Consider the following 23,781-nt stretch of genomic DNA (forward strand, 5'->3'; position numbering starts at 1 on the left):
AGGTGAGTGGATTGCCTCAGCTCAGGAGTTCGAGACCAACCTGAACAAGAGCGACACCCGTCTCTACTAAAAATAGGGGTGTCTGTAGTCCCAGCTACTCGGGAGACTAAAGCAAGAGATGATGGCTAGGTAATAGTTAAGATTCCATGACCAGGCCTGCATGGTGACTTACGCCTATAATCTTAGCCACTTGGGAGGCCGAGGGAGGAGGACTGCTGAGCCAAGGAGTTTGAGAATGCTAACAGTGACCACTGCACTCAAGCCTGAGCAACACAGCAAGGCTCCATCCCAAAAAACCTCCACCCAATGTATTTTCCAGTTTTCCATAACCCTTTTTGAAAACTTTACTTATTTATTTATTTAGAGACAGAGTCGCCCTTTCTCACCCTGGGTAGAGTGCCACAGTGTCACAGCTCACAGCAACCTCCAACTCTTGGGCTCAAGTGATCCTCTTGCCTCAGGCTCTAAAGTAGCTGGGATTACAGGTGCCTGCCACGACACCTGGCTATTTTTAGTAGAGACAGGGTTTTGCTCTTGCTCAGGCTGGTCTTTTTTGTTTGGAATTCAAGGAGGGTACAGAGAACTAAGTTACAGATTGCATTTGTTAGGTAAAGTCCTTCTTATAATTGTGTCCTGCCCCCAAGAGGTGTGCCACACACTGTGACCCCCCATCCCCCTCCGTCCTCTCCGCTCCCTCATTTCCATGCCCCCCCACCTTGTATCAGATCATCTACTGCCTTCATATTACAATTGAGTACATTAGACTCTCACTTCTCCATTCTTGTGATGCTTTACTAATAAGAATATGTTCCTACTTAAGCGATTCTCTTGCCTCAGCCTCCCAAGTATCTGGAACTATAGGCTACAATCCCCGCCACAATCCCCAGCTAGCAATAAAGATTTCTTATCGGGCTTGACACCTGTAGCTCAGCGGCTAGGGCACCAGCCACATACACTGGAGCTGGCGCGTTCAAATCCAGCCTGAGCCTGCGAAACGACGACAACTACAACCAAAAACACAGCCAGGCGTGTGGCAGGCACCTGTAGTCCCAGCTACTTGAGAGGCTGAGGCAAGAGAATCGCTTAAGCACAAGAGTTTGAGGTTGCTGTGAGCTGTGACGCCACAGCACTCTACCCAGGGCAATAGCTTGAGACTCTGTCTCAAAAAAAAAAAGAAAGAAAGAAAAAGATTTCTGATCAGCTTTTCCAAGACAGCTCAGCCTGACTACTTAGTGAGTTGCTGTCATTCACCACCTGAGACCACATCAAATGTTAATTCAGACGAGAGACACAGTCCATGTGAGCTCAACTGATCTTTCACTTCTCTGGTAAAGTTTCGCAAAGAGAGCATAAATTACAGATAAAAGAAAAGGTGGACTTTGGGAAGAGTGAGACTATACATAAAAATCCAAAGGACAGGGAGCTGAGAGCAATGACTACTCCCATCTCGTTAGGGCGCCTTACCCAGGTTGTGCCGTTTGGACTTGGCATGTTCATGAATATGTTTCTTTGTGAAGCAGCCAAAGAAGACACAGTAGAGGCAAGAATGAAGCCTGTTCAGGTGGACGCCGCAAACGTGGCAGACGCAGGACTTGGCCTGTAAGCAGAGATGGGGAGAATAAGTAGTGTATGAAGTGACCCAAGTTCTCAAAAGGAAACTTCCAAGCAAAGGGATCCACAGCCAGCACAGCTGCAGGAGGAAAGGACAGGGAATTTCATCTCCCAGTCCTACTGCTCCAAAAGACCACTCTTGTTAATACTTCCAATCCGTCAAAACCAGCCCCACCCAGGAAAACTCACTCGACAGCCTCAACCACTGACACGCAGCAAGCTACCGGGATGTCCCCACATTCCTCTCGAGTTCCAGCAGGGCTCTTCCCAAGCCCAGGACAGGCTGCAATTCACACCCGGTCACCTTGACCTGGACATCCTTTTAGGTTTGATAATCTAAGTTCCAAGACTACAGTAAATTTAGAAGAAAAAAGAAAAGGGGGAAGGACAGGAATCAAAGCAATATACAGAACAAGAAAAAGAAACCATTCATTACCAAGAAACAGACCACAGAAACCTAGATTCAATCACAGCAATTCTGAGCACAGTGTTAAAGCAATTCTCATATTTCCAAAACTCCCAAGGATGCCACTGACTCGTAACATGTGAACAGGGGACATGTGAACAGGGCTGAACAGGGCTGAACCAGCCGAAGGAACACCCACTGGGCAATTTGCACACCATTCAGCATAAAAAAGAATAACATAAATGAGTAAATTATGCTGAATAAAAATAAAGTTCCCAAGTCCATACTGAAATTAATGCTGAACATATACACATACACACATACATCTTAAGAGTCTTTTTCATGAGACTTCCAGCTAATGAGTAACGGTCATAAGAAAGACAATAACACATCTTTTACATTTATCTGGACGGAGTTGAAATACATTCTTCTTAGTAAAGTATCACAAGAATGGAAAAATAAATATTCAATGTACTCCATACTAATATGAAATCAATACATAATCAATTACATGCTCATACAAACAATAAAACACTAATATAGTCCAGTTCGGGGTGGAGGGAAGCAGGAAGCGGGGAGGACATTTGGTAGAAGGAGGGCGGGCAGGAGGCAGGATCTGACCTAATGTGCACATTCTGAGGGTGTATAACATGCCCTCTGGGTGAGGGGCTCTTCTACAAATGAAACTTTACCCTGGAACACATAACCTAAAAATTGTAACCTCATATTAATTTGGAAAAAAAAAAAAAAAAAGCTACAGATGGGCAGTGCCCGTAGCTCAGTGGGTAGGGTGCCAACCACTTATACCAAGGCAGACGGGTTCGAACCCAGCCTGGGCCTGCTAAACAACCACAACTGCAACAAAAAAGTAGCCAGGTGTTGTGATGGGCGCCTGTAGTCCCAGCTACTCGGGAGCTGAGGCAAGAGGATGCTTAAGCCCAAGAGTTAGAGGCTGCTGTGAGCTGTGATGCCACGGCACTCTGCCAAGGGTGACATAGTGAGACTCTCTCAAAACAAAGAAACAAAACAAAAAAACTGCAGATGTTGGTACAGATACAGAGAGAAAGGAACACTTTTACACTGTTAGAAGGACTGCAAACTAATACAGCCTCTTTGGCAAGAAATATGGAGAATCTTCAACTTAAAACAGACCTTCCACTCAATCCCACGATTCTATTACTAGGCACCTACCCAGAAGATAAAAATCATTTTGTCCTAAAAATTAAAAAAAAAGACAATAATAAATCTAAAAAAAAAAAAAACAAAATGCAAGATCTTCATTTTCCAATCATCACAGTGATAATTGATTGAGGCTGGCATGGCAGTTCATGCCTGTAATCCCAGCACTTGGGAAGCTGAGGCAAGTGGATTGCTTGAGCACATGAGTTCAAGACCAGCTGAGCAAAAAGTGAGACCCTATCTCTACTCAAAATAGAAAAACTGAGCCCAAGAATTGGAGGTTGCTGTAGATACCACAGCACTCTACCCAGGGCAACAGCTTGAAACTCTGTCTCAAAAAAAAAAAAAAAAAGGTGGGGGGGCAGCGCCTGTGGCTCAACGGAGTAGGGTGCTGGCCCCATATGCCGGAGGTGGCTGGTTCAAACCCAGCACGGGGCAAAAAAAAAAAATCATCAATGGATACTTAAAACCATTAAGTCAAAAACATACTGGGTCATTTAAAATAGCCAGAATAGTGGCGACAACCCAAACACTCATCAGTGGGTGATAAGCTGTGACACAGATGCAGTGGCATGTCATCAGGGGGTGACAGACAGACCGGGATGGAGATGCAGTGGCATGTCATCAGGGGGTGACAGACAGACGGGGACAGAGATGCAGTGACAGGTCATCAGGGGGTGACAGACTGGGATGGAGATGCAGTGGCAGGTCATCAGGGGATGACAGACTGGGATGGAGATGCAGTGGCAGGTCATCAGGGGGTGACAGACTGGGATGGAGATGCAGTGGCAGGTCATCAGGGGGTGACAGACTGGGATGGAGATGCAGTGGCAGGTCATCAGGGGATGACAGACTGGGATGGAGATGCAGTGGCAGGTCATCAGGGGATGACAAACTGGGATGGAGATGCAGTGGCATGTTACTCCACCACACCAGGAATGAGAAGTGACATGTTCTGCTCAGCAGACCCTGAAGGCTAAGTGAGGAGGCCCGGCACAGAAGACCACACATCCTAGGACCCCGTCAGCATGAAACACTCAGAACAGGGACATCCACTGAGACTGGAGGTTGCCAGGGACTCCGAGAAGGGGACGGGGAGCAGAAGAAATGCTCTACACTTGACAGGTACCTGCCCAGCACTGGGGACGCACCACGCACTGCTGAACTACTCACTTTACAATGGCTCATTTTATGTTACATGAATTTTACCTCAATCAAAAAATAAATTATACATACAGTCACCCCCCCCCCGTATCCATGGGGGATTGACCCCAGGACCCCCTCTGGATACCAAAATCCACGGATGCTCATATTCTCGATATAAAATGCTGTAGTATTTGCACATAACATATGTGCTTCCTCTGTGTATTTTAAATTATGTCTAGATCACTCATAATACCCAATACAATGTAAATGCTACGTTGATAGTTACACTGTATTGTTTAGGTAATAATGAAAAAAAGTCAGTAGAGAAATAACCATCCTTTTTTATCCCCTGCATCAAGTATTTTTCAAAGTGCCCTTGGTTGGGCCCACAGATGCAGAGGCAACTGTATACACCTGTTGTGTGTGCACCTAGGCTCTGAGTATTTACAAAGTATCCCCTCGGTGCCCATAGCTCAGTGGTTAGGGCACCGGCCACATACATCAAGGCAAGCGGGTTCAAACCTGGCCCAGGCCTGCTAAACAAAAATGACCACTGCAACAAAAAAACAGCCGGGTGTTGTGGCGGACACCTTTAGTCCCAGCTACTCAGAAGTCTGAGGCAAAAGAATCACTTAAGCCCAAGAGTTGGAGGTTGCTATGAGCTATGACACCACAGCACTCTACCGAGGGCGACATACTGAGACTCTGTCTCAAAAAAAAAAAAAAAAAAAATTCAAAGTATCACCCCAGAGGCTACTTTTGTCAAGGGAAAGGTTATTTTTACAACAGAGAACTCTGGCCACCTCCACCTTAAGCAAACTTATCTCCCAATGGGACAGGCAGGTGCAGAGGAAAGGAAATCCCACCAGCAAGGCTCACCTTGAACCTGCCCATGAGGTGCACTCAGGCAAGTCCAAACTGAAGGGCTTCTTGCAAAATGACTGACCCTGAGCTCTTCAAAAACACTGCTGCACCAAAAAGACAAACATTGACTAGCTGAACAGAATGTAAAAAGACACATTAAAACCAATGCAAGTGGACTGAATCCCACGTGCAAATTTTTTAAGCCATAAAGGTCATTACCAGGACAACTGGTGTATTTAAACATGGACAATATGTTACTACATATATTACTATAGCAACATTAATATATAATACTATAACATCATTAAACTTTTTGTGGTAACGGTATAGCTCTTAGGAGGTGCTTTAGGTGTAAACCATCATGATATCTATAACCAGCTCTCACATGATTCCATAAAAAAAAAAAAATAAAAGTATACAGGGACATAAAACAAATTAGCAAAAATCTAACAACTAATAAATCTAGGTAAATGAATATGAGATTCATTTCTGTACTCTTGCAGTCAGTCTACTGTGGGTTCCTAGTTTCAAAATTAGATTTAGGGAAAACAACTAATTAAACTGAAAATATTACCCCATAGCCCAACCATTCTACCCCTAGGTTTATATGCAACAAAAGATGCCTAAAACAATGTTAAAGCAGTAGTAAAGCACAACACTGAAAATAAACATGAACCTCACTCACCCAACACCAAGTCAAAGAACCCTGAGCAGAATCAAGTGCACCCTGTCCCGTGCTACATGCTGCCATATACTCCCAGCACCAGGGAGCATGGCAACAGGTGAAGCTTACTCATGGCTGCATAGGTCTGAATAGTGGGAACCCTCAAGGTGGAAGGCAGGGACCAGGGAGAGACACGGGGCCTTCTAGGGCCCAGGTGCCATCCCCTCTCCTCTGTGTGACTCGAGTTATGGTCACTTTATGACAAGTCGGCTTTCTTTAAGAGAAGGAGTAAAGACCATAATACAGAATAAACAAGTAATCTATATCCATATACTAAGATATAAATGAAATGGTATGAACATTAAAAGAACCACCATATCCAATTAAGGAGAATTGGAGTAATCAGAAAAGTTTGTACAGAAGAGGCAGAATTTGGGGCTCAGCGCCTGTAGCTCAAGTGGCTAAGGCGCCAGCCACATACATCAGAGCTGGCGGGTTCGAATCCAGCCCAGGCCTGCCAAACAATAATGACAACTACAACCAATAAATAGCCGGGCATTGTGGCGGGCATCTGTAGTCCCAGCTACTTGGGAGGCTGAGGCAAGAGAATCACTTAAGCCCAGGAGTTGGAAGTTGCTGTGAGCTGTGATGCTATAGCATTCTACCTAGGGCGACAGCTTGAGGCTCTGTCTCTAAAAAGAAAATAAATAAATAAATACAATTACAGTTTTCTGTAAAACAATGGCTTTTATTGGGTGGCGCCTGTGGCTCAGTGGGCAGGGCACCGGCCCCATACACGGAGGGTGGCAGATTTGAACCTGGCCCCAGCCAAACTGCAAAAAAAGAAAAAAAAAAAGAAGCAGAATTTGGGGCGGTGCCTGTGGCTCAGTGAGTAGGGTGCCAGTCCCATATACCGAAGGTGGTGGGTTCAAACCCAGCCGCAGCCAAACTGCAACAACAACAAAAAATAGCCAGGTGTTGTGGCAGGCAGTAGTCCCAGCTACTTGGGAGGGTGAGGCAAGAGAATTGCCTAAACCCAGGAGTTGGAGGTTACTGTGAGCTGTGACACCACAGCACTCTACCGAGGGCAACAAAGTAGGACTCTGTCCAAAAAAAAAGAGGCAGAATTTGGGCAGAGAACTCAAAATAATATGGAATTCTATGAAATAAGGGTTGTTTTTTCTTATAAGGGGGATAACCTCCATTCACAAAGAGAAAGAAAAAGGGAAAGCCAAGGACCCAATTTCTTAGGGTGACTGTTTACACGTGCAGATGTGGAAGAGGCGGGGGACCCAGGATGCCCCCTGTGTATGATTTACCACTCGCCTGGAAAGACACATTTCACTCGGCTGAGGGACCTAACACAGCTTCTCTTTCTAATATTAATCAAGCAGCCAACCAACGAGGCAACTGGCACTAAATATAGAAAAAAGAAATGTCTGCAGCACATTCATAGTTAACTTTCGGTGTTTTTTACAGTCCTGTACCACGTAGTAATTTGGCGGTGGGCCACAGATGCAATGCTAGGCCTATAAAACTGCACTGCCGTACGTGTGTGTTGCTTTTCTACATTTACAAAGTGTGACAAGTAAGTTTGTGAACTCATCCTAGAAAAAATGCTACATGCCCCACTGCTGACTATCACTTCAAAGTCCTCCCCTTGGGGAGCTGTGCGCCAAAGCCAGCACACAGCCCACCCTCCCTTCACAGCAATTCTGGAAGGCCCCTCAAAGCTGTCATCAAAGTGCTCTTGGTGTTCTCAGTGTCATCAAAATGTCTTCCTTTCAACATTTCCCTTATCTCTGGGCGAAGAAGAAAGTCACCGGGGGCTAGATCCAGGGGTTTGGAACAGTGTCCCATACAGTTATTTGACTACTGGATAGAAACTTCCTCACACATAGCGACCTGGTGCACTATTGTGATATAAGAGCTATGAGCTTTTGGCCAAGATTTTCAGTTAAGATTTTCCTGTTTCTCTGTCATTGTTTACTTGGTCTGCTATGCTTCTGGAACTCAGCCTAGACTACATTACTCCCATAGCCTCTGCAATGATTTTTGTTATTGAATCCCTTTCTGCTATAAATTAAGTAGATTTATCCTGCAAATAAATCCTGTACTATAACTAGAATTTGTGGCAAGAATAAAAGAAAGGGATCAATAATTTAAGCAGCCGTTGATTTGGCACAGTACAAAAAACACACTGAACGTCTATGGATTCAATCCCAGTATTGACATTCCTCTGGGCATCCTATTCTCTTCTCATTCTCACACTCTCTCCTTCCCTGAGAAGGAGACAGACCAGGGAGTCAAACACCACCGGCTCCCGCCTGTGGGGCAACTCAACGACACAGTGGATTCTGAGTCCAGGTTAGAGAAATGAATTACACAAGCCTGACGCAGGAGCCTAAGAGCTAACACACACTCCACACACTACCCACGGCTTCCACTACCACCAGTCTACTAAGACATGAAAATTTTAAGCTAAGTTTAATTTTACATATTCTCTTCAAATGACTTTTTCAAGGGCTCAAAATACTTTTGTACCACAAGTGGTGATGCAAGGGAAAGTTCGGTTACAAACATTCTTTTTCTCCATGAGAAAAACCATGTCACTAAAAAGCTAATGAGTTGACTGAAATTACACAACCTCCTCAAATAAATCCCCCCAACTCAGAAACCTCAAAAGCTTCAGACCTTTCAGTCCCAGGAGTAAAATAGATCTTGAAGGCCAAGCAGCTGGCTCACACCTATAATCCCAGTGCACTGGGAGACTGAGATGGAGGACCGCTTGAGGTCAGGAATTCAAGACCAGCCTGGGTGACAAAGTGAGACCCTGGCTATACAAAAAATGAATCAGCCAGGCATAATGCAGGCACTTTAGTCCCAGCTACCCAGGAGGCTGCAGTGAGCTGTGATCATGCCAATGCCCTCAGGCTAGGCCACAGAGCAAGACTACGTCTATTAAAAAAAAGGGGGGGGGGGCAGTGCCTGTGGCTCAAAGGAGTAGTGCTCTGGCCCCATATGCCGGAGGTGGCAGGTACAAACCCAGCCCCAGCCAAAAACTGCAAAAAAAAATAAAAATAAATAAATAAAACAAATAAATCAGGCTTGGCACCTATAGCTCAGCAGCTAAAGCACCAGCCACATACATGGGGGCTGGTGGATTCAAACCCAGCCTGGGCCTGCCAAAACAACTACAATGTAAAAAATAGCCAGGCGTTGTGGCGGGCATCTGTAGTCCCAGCTATCTGGGAGACTGAGGCAAGAAAATCACTTAAGCCCAAGAGTTTGAGGTTGTTGTGAACTGTGACGCCAATGGCACTCTACTGAGGGTGACATAGTGAGACTCTGCCTCAAAAAAAGAAAAAAAAAACCATAAGCTCTGATGAGACCAACCTCTTCAATACACAGAAGAGGAGCGTGAACTCGGACTGGCCCCATTTCAAGGCTCAGGTCCACCATGTATGAGCAGAAGCCTTACCTGCCAAGGGCCAAAACCAAATGAAACAATGTATGAAAAGTGCTGTATGAAGGGTAAAGTGCTAGGTAAGCATTCTAGGGCAGTCTCCCCTTATTTGCCATCAACTACAGTCTGAAATTATGAAATAGGATATGCCAGAAATAAACAATTTTAATTTTAAAATTGCACCCTCTTCTGAAGAGCACAATAAAAATGAACCCCACCTCAGCCTGTCCTGTGATGCTCCCTCTGCCCAGCATCTCCACCGCCCAGCGTCCTCACGCTGTCTCCATGTTCATCACTCGGCGCGAGGCCACCGCGGTCTCTGCGTCACAGTGCACATGTTCACAGCCTTTACTCAACTGATGAGGGTCACCAACACAAAGCCAAACAGAAGCCAGAAAGTATATCCATTAAGTGAAAAGGGGGAAGTTCCCCATTTAGCAAGCACTAATAAAATTACTTTTAATTTCTGTTCCTCAGCACTCTGCACGGGTGCTGGCCAACATAAAACAAGAGGCAGGGAAAAGGCTCAAGTGTCTGTATGGCAGGTCACTTCAATCCCTGAACTGAGTTTACTTACTTCCTACCTAAGACTGCCTGCTTGATACTGAGTCGAAAGCACGTGCATGCTGAGAACAGGGGAGTCCTGAGAGAGGACACAGCGCTACTTAACATCTGACCCAAGGGCTCAAGCTCAAGTCAGAATCTGCTACCAATTTCTAAGAACAGAGGACAAACAAAAATGTTTTGGATTTGCACCATGAGTGTGCAATCAGCAAAATCCACACCATGGGAAAGTCAGCAAGTCCAAAGGCCCAAGTTCTTCAACAGATAAAGAGGAAGGGGAAAAAAAAAAAAAAAAAACTGTAAGAGAAAGGGCACAGCACCCTGTAGCACAGTGGTTACGGCGCCAGCCACATACACTGAGGGTGGCAGGTTCGAACCCAGCCTGGGCCAACTAAACAACTCCAACCAAAAAATAGCTGGGCGTTGTGGCAGGCACCTGTAGTCCCAGCTACCTGGGAGGCTGAGGCAAGAGAGTCGCTTCAGCCCAAGAGTCTGAGGTTGCTGTGAGCTGTGACACCACGGCACTCTACCAAGGGCAACAAAGTGAGACTCTGTCTCAAAAAAAAAAAAAAAAAAAGACAAAGATGAAGAGAGAACCTGCATATTGAAGAGACTTAAAAGACACATCAGTACAACCACATGATAGAATACTATTCAACTATAAAAAGGAATGAACTATCAAGCCACACAATTCATGCTGCTAAAAGGAGGGGACCAAACTGAAAAGGCTTCTGGAAAAAGAAAATCAACAGAGATGGAGAACAGATTAGCGGCTGCTAGAAGCTGGGGAGGACTAAGTGGGTAAAGCACAGACAGCTTTGTTTTTCTGAGTCAGGGTCTCACTATGTTGCCCAGGCTAAATTCAAACTCCAGGCCCCAAGTGATCCTCTCACCTCAGCCTCCCAAGGAGCTAGAACTACAGGCTACGGGGGACTTGTTGCAGGCAGTGCAACTACTGTGTAGTAAGTGCTGTACAGGTGGATGCACCTGTCGAAATTGCTAAACTTTACAGTACAAAAATCAAACCTTAATGTATGCAAAATTTTAAATACTGAAGAAGCTGTCAGAAGATGCCGGGGTGGGATGCAGGCTATGGGGGAAGATCTGGCTGTATTAGACACACAGGACACAACCCCACTGAAGGGGAAGATGCCTACATTACTTGGAAATGAGGAGAGGAGTGTGAGACCAAAGGCAAAAGGTCCCCACCTAAGCACTGTACTCTAGGGGTCAAGTTGTTTCTCAAGGACACAGGTGTGACAGGATAATAATCTAAAACCTCTACACACATATAACAAAACTGAGCAGACAGGTACATGGACTGTGGATGGCAGGAGCTGGTTTTCTCTCTGCCAGACAGAGAAGTTACGGATAAGCAGGAGGAAAGGCTGGAATGATCCATGTGGTACTAGATAGGAGTGGGAGGAACCAATCTGAACTCTGACATGCACATGGATGAACACGGAAGTAACCTCAGTATGTACACACATGCACACACCCACTTCTCAGCTGACCCAGACAGCCAGGAAGCTCCAACACTCCAGCAGTGATGAGCACACCAGTTCCCAGACCTAGGTTCCTAACTCCATTCTCCCATAAAAGGAACCAGAGATCCTGGGAGAAATGGTAGAGTCCACAGCTGGGGAAGAACACACATAAGATGACCCCAGAACTTCTTGTAGTTTCAGAAAGTAAGGAAGTGCTCAAATTTTGTGGATATGTTAAAGGGACCCAGAAACCAAGTGAAAGAAGATAAACAATCTGAGCAACAAAATAAGCACCTCAGTGACACAGCACTGGATTATACCCCAGAGTATAAAATAAACACCCACAGTTTTATAGTCCACGCTGATACAAACAAACAAGACACACGAATGGGTGAGAGAGGGCAAATCTTCCATGGAGAAAAGACGCCAAAGGTATGTAGCTACTCTGCCCCCCACAAGAAGACAGAACTCCTGCACCGGCCATAATCTGTGTGGTGACAAAAGCAGAAAAGACACGTGGTCGAGCTCACCAACAGCAGCATGAAATCTTGCTAGCTTCACCCTTGGTGGGGCAAGAGTGATACTGTGATGAGGACAGCACTTTACCTCTGTGCTCTTCTTACCCCAAACCCATAACCACAGTTGAACCATGAGGAAAACATCAGACAGGCCAAAATTAAGGGACATTCTACAAAACACTGGACTAGTACTCCTTAAAACTGTCAAGATCATCAAAACCAAGGACAGTCTGAGAAACTGTCACCCTCCAGAGCAGCGGTTCTCAACCTATGGGTCACGACCCACAGGAACTGCGTTAAAGGGCTGCGGCATTAGGAAGGTTGAGAACCACTGCTCTAGAGGTACCTAACAGGACATGACAACTCAAATGTAATATGAGTTCCTGGGACACAACAAGGACATTAGGTGAAAACCAATGACATCTGAATAAAATATGGAGCAACATTAATATCGTTATCGATATAGGTTATTAGTTGTGACAAATGTACCACAGTAATGTAGGATATTAACAACTGGGGAAACTGGAGGGAAGGTGTGTGACGCAGAAACTCTGTAACTTTTCTGTAAATCTAAAACTATTCTAAAATAAAGCCCGTTAGTTTGCACAGAACTAAATACACACATACACCTCCAGTAAGAGACACTGGGAACTGCGAATGCAGAGAGCAGAGGGTACTGACTTCAACATCTGGTGGTGACACTGTACTTCAGTTCTGGGAGATGTAACCCATGGCATAGTGGGGAAAAGGCATCACTGGGTTATTTCTTACACCAGCATGTCAATCTGTAAGGTCTCAAAATAAAAATCTTAATTGAAAAAGAAAAACACTTACTTCATAGCCCTTTACCTGGGAATAGCCTGGGCCTCATCTAGCATGAATACTGTCTGTCTGCTGTAAGGACCTGAGCTGGCGCCACCACCATCCAGCACCAGCTGAGCCAGTGAACACTAACTCAGTCATCAGTGTAAGTCACTCCAGATACAGCACTGTATTTTGTTTGTCTAAACCAGTAAGAGAAGAACTGTTATTCCACTTTAAGTGGTAAGAAATTTGTCCCTAGTTAACACGCCAAAAATGCAAAGGAGAAAGAATCCACTATGGTCGTACTGAGTCCTCAATCAAGGGAACATTTTCATATTCAGGGGCAGAGAGTTACTGCAATTCAAGCCTAGATTGTGCAGAAAGTTATTAAATCTAACCATGTTTTTCTTTTTCTTTTTTTTTTTTTTTTTTTGTAGAGACAAGCGTCTCACTTTATGGCCCTCGGTAGAGTGCTGTGGCCTCACACAGCTCACAGCAACCTCCAACTCCTGGGCTTAAGCGATTCTCTTGCCTCAGCCTCCCGAGTAGCTGGGACTACAGGCACCCACCACAACGCCCAGCTATTTTTTGGTTGCAGTTTGGCCGGGGCCGGGTTTGAACCCACCACCCTCGGTATATGGGGCCGGCGCCTTACCGACTGAGCCACAGGTGCCGCCCTAATCATGTTTTTCTTATTCTTTGCCTCTGAAAAGAAGAACCAAAATCTGGATACCATAACCCATAACCCTCCTTTCCTTATTAATAAATTTCTAACTCCTATTCATCCAAGGATTCATTTCTGTAATAAAACCGTAGCTGAGATAATCAAACTCAAAAGGCACCTTTTCTTGTTTACAAAGATAACCTTAATTACGTTTACTGTAAAGTTAATAATTAAAACCAAAAATGCCCTCAGCCTGCAGATCTGCTGAGAATCCTATGCACAACCACCCAGCTGCTAATAACCAGGGTGAAACAGTTTCTCAAACCAACTCTTCCTTAACTGGGCAACCACAAAGTGCTAGAAATTCAGTTACACAGGACATGAAGAGATACAAGAAAGTGGGTCCAAGGCCAATGTATCGCCAACCAACACTGCAATTACACACAAATCTGAATTTAAAAGTGGCATTCATAGCTTAGCACCTGTAGCTCAGTGGCCAAGGCTCCAGCCACATACAGCAGAGCTGGGGGGTCGAATCCAGCCCGGGGCCTGCCAAACAACAATGACAACTACAGCTAAAAAATAAAAATAGCCAGGCACTGTGGTGGGTGCCTGTAGTCCCAGCTACTTGGGAGGTTGAGGCAAGAGAATCACTTAAGCCCAAGAGTTTGAGGTTGCTGTGAACTGTGACGCCACAGCACTCTACCTAGCATGACATAGTGAGACTGTCTCAGAAAAAAAAAAAAGAAAGTGGCATTTGTCACTACCAGCTCTTACTAGTGACTAATATAAGTGTGACTTAACAGCTTTCAAACTAAAATGAAGTATGTATTTATTTTTTGGAGATAGAGTCTAACTTTGTCACCATCAGTAGAGTGTCGTGGTGTCACAGCTCACATCAACCTTCAGACTCTTGGGCTCAAGCGATTCTCTTGCCTCAGCCTCCCAAGTAGCTGGGACTACAGGCACCCACCACATTACCCAGCTATTTTTTTAGTGGGGGAGCGTCTCCCTCTGACTCAGACTGGTCTCCAACCCGTGAGCTCAGGCAATCCACTCACCTCGGCCTCCCAGAGTGCTGGGATTACAGGTGTGAGCCATCACGGCTGGCCAAAACAACTGAAATTTAAAATTTAAAAAAAATCTGAGCTATAGCAAAAAATAATAAATCTTTCCTTTAGGGAACTAAGCAAAATTAACAATGGCTTAAATGTGACTGACTCGCTCAGCTTTGTTCAAAATTACCAAAGAAATAAAGAAAAGACAGGGAGGAAGAAGGATGGAAGAAAAAGGAACTGGAAAGGAGAGTGAGGAGAAGAGGATCCCCTACTTAATTCAATGCAGAGATGAGGGCCAGGTGGCTCAGGCCTATGATCCTAACACTCTGGGAGGCCAAGAAGGGAATACTGCTTGAGGCCAGCTGCCCCAAAGCCTGAACAAGAGCAAGACCTCCACTACAAAAAAAAATAGAAAAGTCAGCTCAGCGCCTGTAGCTCAAGCGGCTAAGGCGCCAGCCACATACACCAGAGCTGGCAGGTTTGAATCCAGGCCAGGCCACCAAACAACAATGACAACTACAACCAAAAAGTAGCCGGGCGTTGTGGCAGGCGCCTATAGTCCCAGCTACTTGGGAGGCTGAGTTAAGAGAATCGCTTAAGCCCAGGAGTTGGAGGTTGCTGTGAGCTGTGATGCCACAGCACTCTACCCAGGCAACAGCTTGAGGCTCTGTCTATAAAAAAAAAAAAAAAAAAAAAAAAAAAATTAAAAGTCAGTTGGGCACCCTGGTGAGGGCCCACAATCCCAGATACTCAGGAAGCTGAAACAGGAGGACTGCTAGAGCCCAGGAATCTAAGGCTGCAGTGAGCTATGATAACAGCACTGCACTCCAACCAGGTAACGAGACCCTGTCTCACAAAACAAACAAAAAAAAAAAGAAGGAAGGAATCTTAATGTCTTATCCAGAAACTAAAAAAAAAAAAACAGCAAAAAGATTATCACCTGCAGAACACCAGTTCCAACCAGTTTTTTTTTAAGGGTACACCATTCCATTAGCAAGAATCTCACTCTGATCCTAACAGAAGTTTCTTCATCTGATTTTAGTTCTTCCCAGAGGTAACATTTCCCAGCATCATTACTGCTAACTTTATTAAAAAAAATTAATGCTTAACAGTCCTTACAATCTCAATCTACAATGTTAGTTTTCCCTGTAAAATACTCAAGGTGGAAAGTGCTTAATAGCTCCTAATATCAAGACTGTTAATCTGCAAAATCGAGTTAAATTGTAAAACAGGCCTGGTGCAGTGGCTCATGCCTCAGCTCAGCAGTTCATGACCAGTCTGAGCAAACGGGAGACCCTCGTCTCTTAAAAAAACAAAATTATCAGGCGGCGGGCGGCGCCTGTGGCTCAAGGCGTAGGGCGCCGGTCCCATATGCTGGAGGTGGCGGGTTCAAACCTAGCCCCGGCCAAAATAAAACAGAAAAAAAAAAAAAAAAAAATTATCAGGCGGCGCCTGTGGCTCAGTGAGTAGGGCGCCGGCCCCATATGCCAAGGGTGGCGGGTTCAAACCCAGCCCCGGCCAAACTGCAACAAAAAAATAGCCGGGCGTTGTGGTGGGCGCCTGTAGTCCCAGCTACTCGGGAGGCTGGGGCAGGAGAATCGCCTAAGCCCAGGAGTCGGAGGTTGCTGTGAGCTGTGTGATGCCACGGCTCTCTACCGAGGGCAATAAAGTGCAACTCTGTCTCTACAAAAAAAAATTTAAAAAAAAAAAAAATATATCGCTGGGCGTTGTGGTGGGCACCTGCAGCCCCAGCTACTTGGAAAGCTAAGGCAAAAGGATCCCTCCAGTTTGAGGTTGCTGTGAGCTATGACACCACGGCAAGGTGAGATTCTGTCTCAAAAGGAAAAAAAAATTAAAAACGGAAATTTATTCAGACAGAAGAAAAAAAACGTTATTTTCTGATAGCCAAATCATTAATAAGCCTAATTGCTTAGATCAATGTGATTCCTTGTTAAAGGCTATTAATGCAGAAAAATAAGCCCCGTTTTCCCATCAACTGAATCTCTCCTTTTAAATTCCCTTCTGCTGGGGGGTGGGGGGGTCGGTCCTGGCTCCTCCCCGCCCAGCCACGTTTGAACCTGGGAAAAGCTAGCTGCCCTCGCCTACAACTGTCCCCGCAAACCTCCGGGGCTGCAGGGACACCCCAAGGTTCTCCAGTGCCTGGGCGTCCGCCTCGGCCTGAACGGATGGACACTCCAGGATAATGAATGCTCAAGACCGCGGCAGGGCCCGCACAGTCTTCCTCCTCCCTTTACTTCATTCTCTGACTGACTTTATTTCTGGGCGCCCCATGCCACCCCCGAAACCTGGTGCCCCTGCATGGCTCCTCTCGGGGGCCGCGCGCAGGAACCCTTGCGGACCTTTCTCCGCAGTCCCACGCCCCGCATGCAGCTCTGGGGGAGGAAATCGTCCCCCGCCCACTTAGGCACTCGACACCCCCCTCCCCACCCCTGCACCCCGTCTGAGAAGGGAAAGGGAGGACGAGAGAGGGGAAAACTGGAGAAGGCAAGGGGGGATGGGGAACGAAGAGAGAAAGAAGCGGGGGTGGGGGAGAAAAGGGGAGGAGAGAGGGAAAGGAAAGGGGAGAGAGGAGGGACAGAAGAGAGAAAGTGGGGGAGGGGCGAGAGCGGGGGAGGGGAAAGAAAAGGGGAGGGGGAGAAGAGGTGGGAAGAGAAGGGGAGGAGGAGAGAGAAGAGGGAAGGTAAGGGGAGGAGAAGAGGGGGGCAGAGAAGAGGAAGAGAGGGGAGAAAGGAGGTAAAAAAAGGGAATGGGAAAGGGGGTAAGAAAGGCTCCTCCCCTCCCCTGACGCAGAGCGCAGCCCGGAGGGGGCAGCTGGAGGTCCCCAAGCCGTCCCTTCCCTCCTCCCAGCCCCCACGAGGGTCTGGCCCGGGACCGCCCGCGTGCCACGCGGCGTTGCAGGAGAGGTTTCAGCTGCCCGGCCAGCCAGGGGTCGCACCTTGCGCTTGCGGGCCTCGGCCGTGCCGCTCCACACGAAGCACTGGTAGATGGCCCGTAGGTTCTGCTTCCAGTTGTCCACCTTGAAGCTGCCCAGGTGCGAGCAGCCCGGCGGTGCCACCGCCAGCTCGGCGTCCATGACCTCGCCCTCCGGCTCGGGTCGAGACACCATGGGGGGCAAGGCCCGGCCGCGCGCGGGAGGTGGCGGCGAGGGAGGCGAGGACGACGCCAGCTCGCCGCGGGGACTGCTCGTCGGCCTGGAAGGCCGGGGCACAAGCGCTGGGAACAAAGCGCTGCGACTGGACAAAGATGGAGCTGCGCGAAGAGGAGGCGGCAGCGAAGCAGGCACCGCCCCCGGCTTGCGGCCGCCGCAGGCCGCCCGCGCTTCGCTCTCCGGGTTCGCTGAGGGCGGCGCGGGGCGGGGCGGCGCGGCATCGGGCGGAGATTACGTCACCATCACCCCCTGCCGCCGGCGCCGCACTGCGCAGGCTCCAGCCGGAGCCAGGACCCGCCCTCCCCGCCCTCGGCGGCCCTCGGGCTCTGGGCAGATGCGGGACAGAGTACCCAGCGGCCCCGGGTGGAACTAACCAGGGCCCGCCCCCGCGCCCACGCTATTGGTCGCGGACCAGCCGTGGCACCTCCGCCCTTTTTTATAGGCTGAAAGTACAGTCAGTCTAGTTGAGAGCCGACCCCCCGGACACCGACAACTAGACAGTCTCGGCCTCCCACGGAATCTAGGGAGATGGGGTCCTGCGGCCCATTGGGTGACGCGGAACGTCCGTCAGGGCACTGAACTGGTTTGCACCGGCCTGAGCTGTGCCGCAAAGAGGCGGTACGATGAACTGGGGCGGTGCGGGACCGGTCTCCGTACTGAGTCTGCGCTGTCCCCAGCGAGGCCTCCCCTACCTGGTCCGCTGTCAGTCCCGTGGACACCTGCCACGTCCTACCCTCGTCTAGGACTTTGTGCAGGTTTGCCCAGTCGTGGTAGCCCGTGTCGGCTATCTGGGCTCGGCGCCCGTAGCACAGTGGTTAAGACGCCAACATGCACCGAGGTTGGCGGGTTCGAACCCGGCCCGGGCCAGCTAACAATGACAACTGCAACAAAAAAGTAGCCGAGCGTTATGGCGGGTGCCCGTAGACCCAGCTACTTGGGAGGCCAAGGCAAGAGAATCACTTAAGCCCGAGAGTTGGAGGTTGCTGTGAGCTGTGACGCAACGGTACTCTACCGAGGGCGATTTAATAAGACTCTGTCTCAAAAAAACAAAAAAAAGCTACCATCTACCTGCTCCGCACTGCCCGCAGGACACAGGGTGGGTCCCTCCAGTTAGAACCACGCAGCCTAGTGAGAGTCTAATCCAGTGCTATCCATTGAAACGGGATGCCAGCCACTAAAACTGGGGAACATGTCCTTGAGAAGCAATCCCCAAAAGATGTGTGGACAAAGCTGTGTAGTGCAGCAGTTTTTTCTAACAGGTAGAAAACTGGAAACAACCTAAATGAGCATAAGTAGGGGAACGGTGGAATAAATGATGGAATAGCCATTCTAAGGAATACTATGCAACTTTTAAAAAGAATGAAATAGATTTATATGCACTAATGTGAAAAGTCTATAAGACATAAGTGAATAAAACAAATTTGCAGAAAATTACAGAAAGTATACTGACCATTATGGAAAATAGTACTATGTATGAGCGTGTGTTAAAGGTCTGGAAGAAGCAAAAAACCTTTTAATAACAGTTAACTTCCAGTGAGGAAAAAGTAAGCTTGACTTAACCTGTAATATTTGAACTTTTTTTGCAATGATATTTTTATAGTTGTTTTACAATTAATAATATTTTATATGTGAAAATACTAAAATTTAAAAAGAAATGACAAAATATCATGGTACAAGGGGGGGGCATAAGAAAACTAAGGCCCAGAGAAAAAGAACTAGTCCAAGTTAACACATTCCCATTATTCTACAACATCTGGAAAACGGGGGTCCAAAAATTCAATTTATTCATTTTTGCAAGTATCCAAAAATCCAGTCAGACTGCTAAATCACAGTTCTGGTCCCATCACCAACTGTGTATCCTTAGGCAGATTGCCTGAATTTACTTATCTGTTAAAATTGGGGCAATATGGGCGGCGCCTGTGACTCAGTCGGTAAGGCGCTGGCCCCATATACCGAGGGTGGCGGGTTCAAACCCGCCCCGGCCAAACTGCAACCAAAATATAGCCGGGCGTTGTGGCGGGCGCCTGCAGTCCCAGCTACTCAGGAGGCTGAGGCAAGAGAATCGCTTAAGCCCAGGAGGTGGAGGTTGCTGTGAGCTGTGTGATGCCACAGCACTCCACCAAGGGCGATAAAGTGAGACTCTGTCTCTACAAAAAAAAAATTGGGGCAATATTAGCTCTCTGCTTACATTAAAATGTCATGGCAAGGAATAAATTAAGTAATTCATGTGACACTCTTAGAATATGCCTGTTGTTTATTAAGGGCTCAGGGATCACTAGCAATTATTCATCTGACAATTGTAGATCATTGAGATGATTAAAACAATTCCTTATTTTAAGAATCCTACAACGGGGCAGCGCCTGTGGCTCAAAGGAATAGGGTGCCAGCCCAATATGCTGGAAGCGGTGGGTTCAAACCCAGCCCCGGCCAAAAACTGCAAAAAAAAAAAAGAATCCTACAATATAGTGGGATTTGCAGCACTGTTGTCAGCAACATTAACAGGCAGTTATGGTAATAAGACATCGCAGTGATGAAGGAGAGTCCAGGTAACATCACAGCACTCCAGGACACCTCTGACCTTTGCCCTGCCTAGACAGTCATGTCAGAGGGGATCTGGAAATGTTTTTTATGCCCTACTTAAGTATGGAAGGGTGGGCAGCAGCTAGTTGTTTTGTTTTTTTTTTTTTTTTGTAGAGACAGAGTCTCACTTTATGGCCCTCGGTAGAGTGCCGTGGCCTCACACAGCTCACAGCAACCTCCAATTCCTGGGCTTAAGCGATTCTCTTGCCTCAGCCTCCCGAGTAGCTGGGACTACAGGCGCCCGCCACAACGCCCGGCTATTTTTTGCAGTCAGGTTTGAACCCGCCACCCTCGGCATATGGGGCTGGCGCCTTACTGACTGAGCCACAGGCGCCGCCCAGCAGCTAGTTTTTAAAAATAAATGACCTGGTGAGGGTTTTGCTTCAAAAAGCATTTCCTCTGGGCGGCGCCTGTGGCTGAAAGGAGTAGGGCGCTGGCCCCATATGCCGGAGGTGGCAGGTTCAAACCCAGCCCCGGCCAGAAACTGCAAAACAAAAAGCATTTCCTCAACTGTGGTACTAATACAGCCTAAAATGTTATTTCCTGTTTATCTGTTATGATGCTCAGTATCTACAATAAAAAGGTTACCAAGTGGTACATAAGGGCAGAATGGAAATGACATAGGAGTCAGTAAACTTGAAGATAGATCAATTAAAATTATCCAATCAAAAGGCCAGAGGAAAAAAATACTTTCAAAAAGATGAATAGAACAAAACATTTACAAAGTACCCTCTATGCATCGGCCACCTCTATAAAATTTCCCAAGGAATGTTTTATAAATAAAGGTATATTTAGCTACAATTTTCCATTTTCCCTATATATGGCAACTTTAAGGGCAATTTTGGGGCCACCCTGTAGAAGAAATGTCTATTTTTTCTCTTAATTTGTGTAAAAGTCCATATAACTTTTTTTTTTGAGACCAGTCTTACTTTGTCACCCTCAGTAAGGTGCTGTGGCATCACAGCTCACAGCAACCTCAAACTCTTGGGCTCAAGCAATTCCCTTGCCTCAGCCTCCCAAATAGCTAGGACTAAAGGTGCCTGCCGCAATGCCTGGCTATTTTTTTAGAGATGGGGTATTGCTCTCACTTAGGCTGGTCTCGAACCCATGAGCTCAGGCAATCACCTGTCTCAGCCTCCCAGAGTGACACATGACTATTTAAAATAAAAATTGTTGGCTGGTCGGTGGCACCCATCACTCAGTGGGTAGGGGTCCAGCCACATACACCAGGCTGGCAGGTTCGAACCCACCCAGGCCAGCTAAACAGCAATGACAACTGCAACAAAAAAATAGCCAGGCATTGTGGCAGGCACCTGTAGTCCCAGCTACTCGGCAGGCTGAACCAAGAGAATCACTTAAGCCCAAGAGTTTGAGGTTGCGGTGAGCTGTTATGCCACCGCCCCCTACTGAGGGCAACATAGTGAGACTATCTCCAAAAAAAAAAAAAAAAAAATTGTTGGCTGGGCGCCTGTAGCCCAGTGGTTAAGGCGCTGGCCATATGCTCTGAGACTGGTGGGTTCAAACCCAGCCCGGGCCTGCTAAACAACAACAACAAAAATAGCCAGGCATTGTGGTGGGCGCCTGTAGTCCCAGCTCCTCAGGAGTCTGAAGCAAAAGAATCACTTGAGCCCAAGTTTGAGGTTGCTGTGAACTATGATACCACAGCACTCTACCAAGGGTGACAAAGTGAGACTCAGTCTCAGTTAAAAAAAATAAATAAAGTAGGGCGGCGCCTGTGGCTCAGTCAGTAAGGCGCTGGCCCCATATACCGAGGGTGGTGGGTTCAAACCCGGCCCTGGCTGAACTGCAACCAAAAAATAGCCGGTGCGGCGGCGCCTGTGGCTCAGTGAGTAGGGCGCCGGCCCCATATGCCGAGGATGGCGGGTTCAAACCCAGCCCCGGCCAAACTGCAACCAAAAAATAGCCGGGCATTGTGGCAGGCACCTGTAGTCCCAGCTGCTCGGGAGGCTGAGGCAAGAGAATCGCGTAAGCCCAAGAGTTAGAGGTTGCTGTGAGCCGTGTGACGCCACGGCACTCTACCCGAGGGCGGTACAATGAGACTCTGTCTCTACAAAAAAAAAAAAAAAAAAAATAGCTGGGCGTTGTGGTGGGCGCCTGTAGTCCCAGCTACTCGGGAGGCTGAGGCAAGAGAATCGCTGAAGCCCAGGAGATGGAGGTTGCTGTGAGCTGTGTGACGCCACGGAACTCTACCGAGGGCCATAAAGTGAGACTCTGTCTCTACAAACAAATAAATAAATAAATAAAGTAGGGCGGCGCCTGTGGCTCAGTCGGTAAGGCGCCAGCCCCATGTACCGAGAGTGGTGGGTTCAAACCCGGCCCCGGCTAAACTGCAACCAAAAAATAGCCGGGCATTGTGGCGGGCGCCTGTAGTCCCAGCTGCTCGGGAGGCTGAGGCAAGAGAATCACTTAAGCCCAGGAGTTGGAGGTTGCTGTGAGCTGTGTGACGCCACGGCACTCTACCGAGGGCCATAAAGTGAGACTCTGTCTCTACAAAATAAATAAATAAATAAATAGATAGATAAAGTAAAAATCATAAAATTGTCTTTTTTTTTTTTTTTTTTGGTTACTCCCTAGCACCGAGGCATCATAGCTCACAGCAACCTCAAACTCCTGGGCTCAAGCAATCCTCTTGTCTCAGCCTCCCAAGCAGCTGGGACTACAGGTGCCACATTCTTCCCTTTTCGTGAAAGATAATGCATGTTTGTGACTGGGGAGCTCCATAAGCCCATTTTCTACATGTAGAATTGCAGAGATCTAACAGCTTGCCGTTGTTTCACCCTGTCTCTGTCCCCTGCCATCCAAGCTGGCAGTGTTTGCAGTGGTGTAATATCCTCCCAGGTGTGTGTCTTCCATGTATGTCAGGGACCCACATCATCAAACATGAGGGGTCCCCACAGCTCCCTTTTGGATAAACCACTCTCTCTTCCCAACTTGTACTGAGATGGTTGCTAGAATTGCAAGTGTCCTGTTTACTCAACAGCAGAAACTGTGCTGACACGCCCTTGGCCACCCCCCAGAGCACACCTTAGCATCTTTTGCAATATGATGTTAGGTCTAGGCTAAAGTAGAAAAATACCAGTTAACTCCTGGCAAATTCCTGGGTTGCAAGCCCTCAACAAAATGGAGTAAGTCTGGTTCACTCCCAAGATAGATGGGAAAGTGCCCACTAACTTCTTGCTTGACTGACTCCTGTGCCTGGGAAACAAACTGACTATCCCCAAACTGACCTTTAAACAATGCCAGGTGGGGCGGCGCCTGTGGCTTGGTCTGTAAGGCACCGACCCCATATACCGAGGGTGGCGGGTTCAAGCCCAGCTCCGGCCAAACTGCAACCAAAAAATAGCCGGGCATTGTGGCAGGCGCCTGTAGTCCCAGCTGCTCGGGAGGCTGAGGCAAGAGAATCGCTTAAGCCCAGGAGTTGGAGGTTGCAGTGAGCTGTGTGAGGCCACGGCACTCTACAGAAGGCCATAAAGTGAGACTCTGTCTCTACAAAAAAAAAAAAAAAAAAAAAACAATGCCAGGTGGAGAGAATACTGAGACAAAGATCTATGAAGGAAAAGCACTGGAACTAAAATGTATG

General features: G+C 47.3%; 1 protein-coding gene across 1 annotated transcript in view; it reads right to left on the reverse strand.

The window, feature by feature from the left end:
* Window positions 1–17,782, reverse strand: part of USP22 (ubiquitin specific peptidase 22) — a 55,769-nt gene extending 37,987 nt beyond the window's left edge. Inside the window, exons 1-2 of the mRNA XM_053563231.1 lie at window positions 17,388–17,782; window positions 1,465–1,597 (exon numbers count right to left, since the gene is read on the reverse strand). Of these exons, the coding sequence (XP_053419206.1) occupies window positions 1,465–1,597; window positions 17,388–17,558 (304 nt within the window). The 5' untranslated portion in view covers window positions 17,559–17,782. The remainder of the gene's footprint in view (window positions 1–1,464; window positions 1,598–17,387) is intronic.
* Between the last annotated feature and the right edge of the window lie 5,999 nt (window positions 17,783–23,781).

This window comes from Nycticebus coucang, chromosome 15, assembly GCF_027406575.1.
Source record: "Nycticebus coucang isolate mNycCou1 chromosome 15, mNycCou1.pri, whole genome shotgun sequence".
Taxonomy (NCBI): Eukaryota; Metazoa; Chordata; class Mammalia; order Primates; family Lorisidae; genus Nycticebus; species Nycticebus coucang.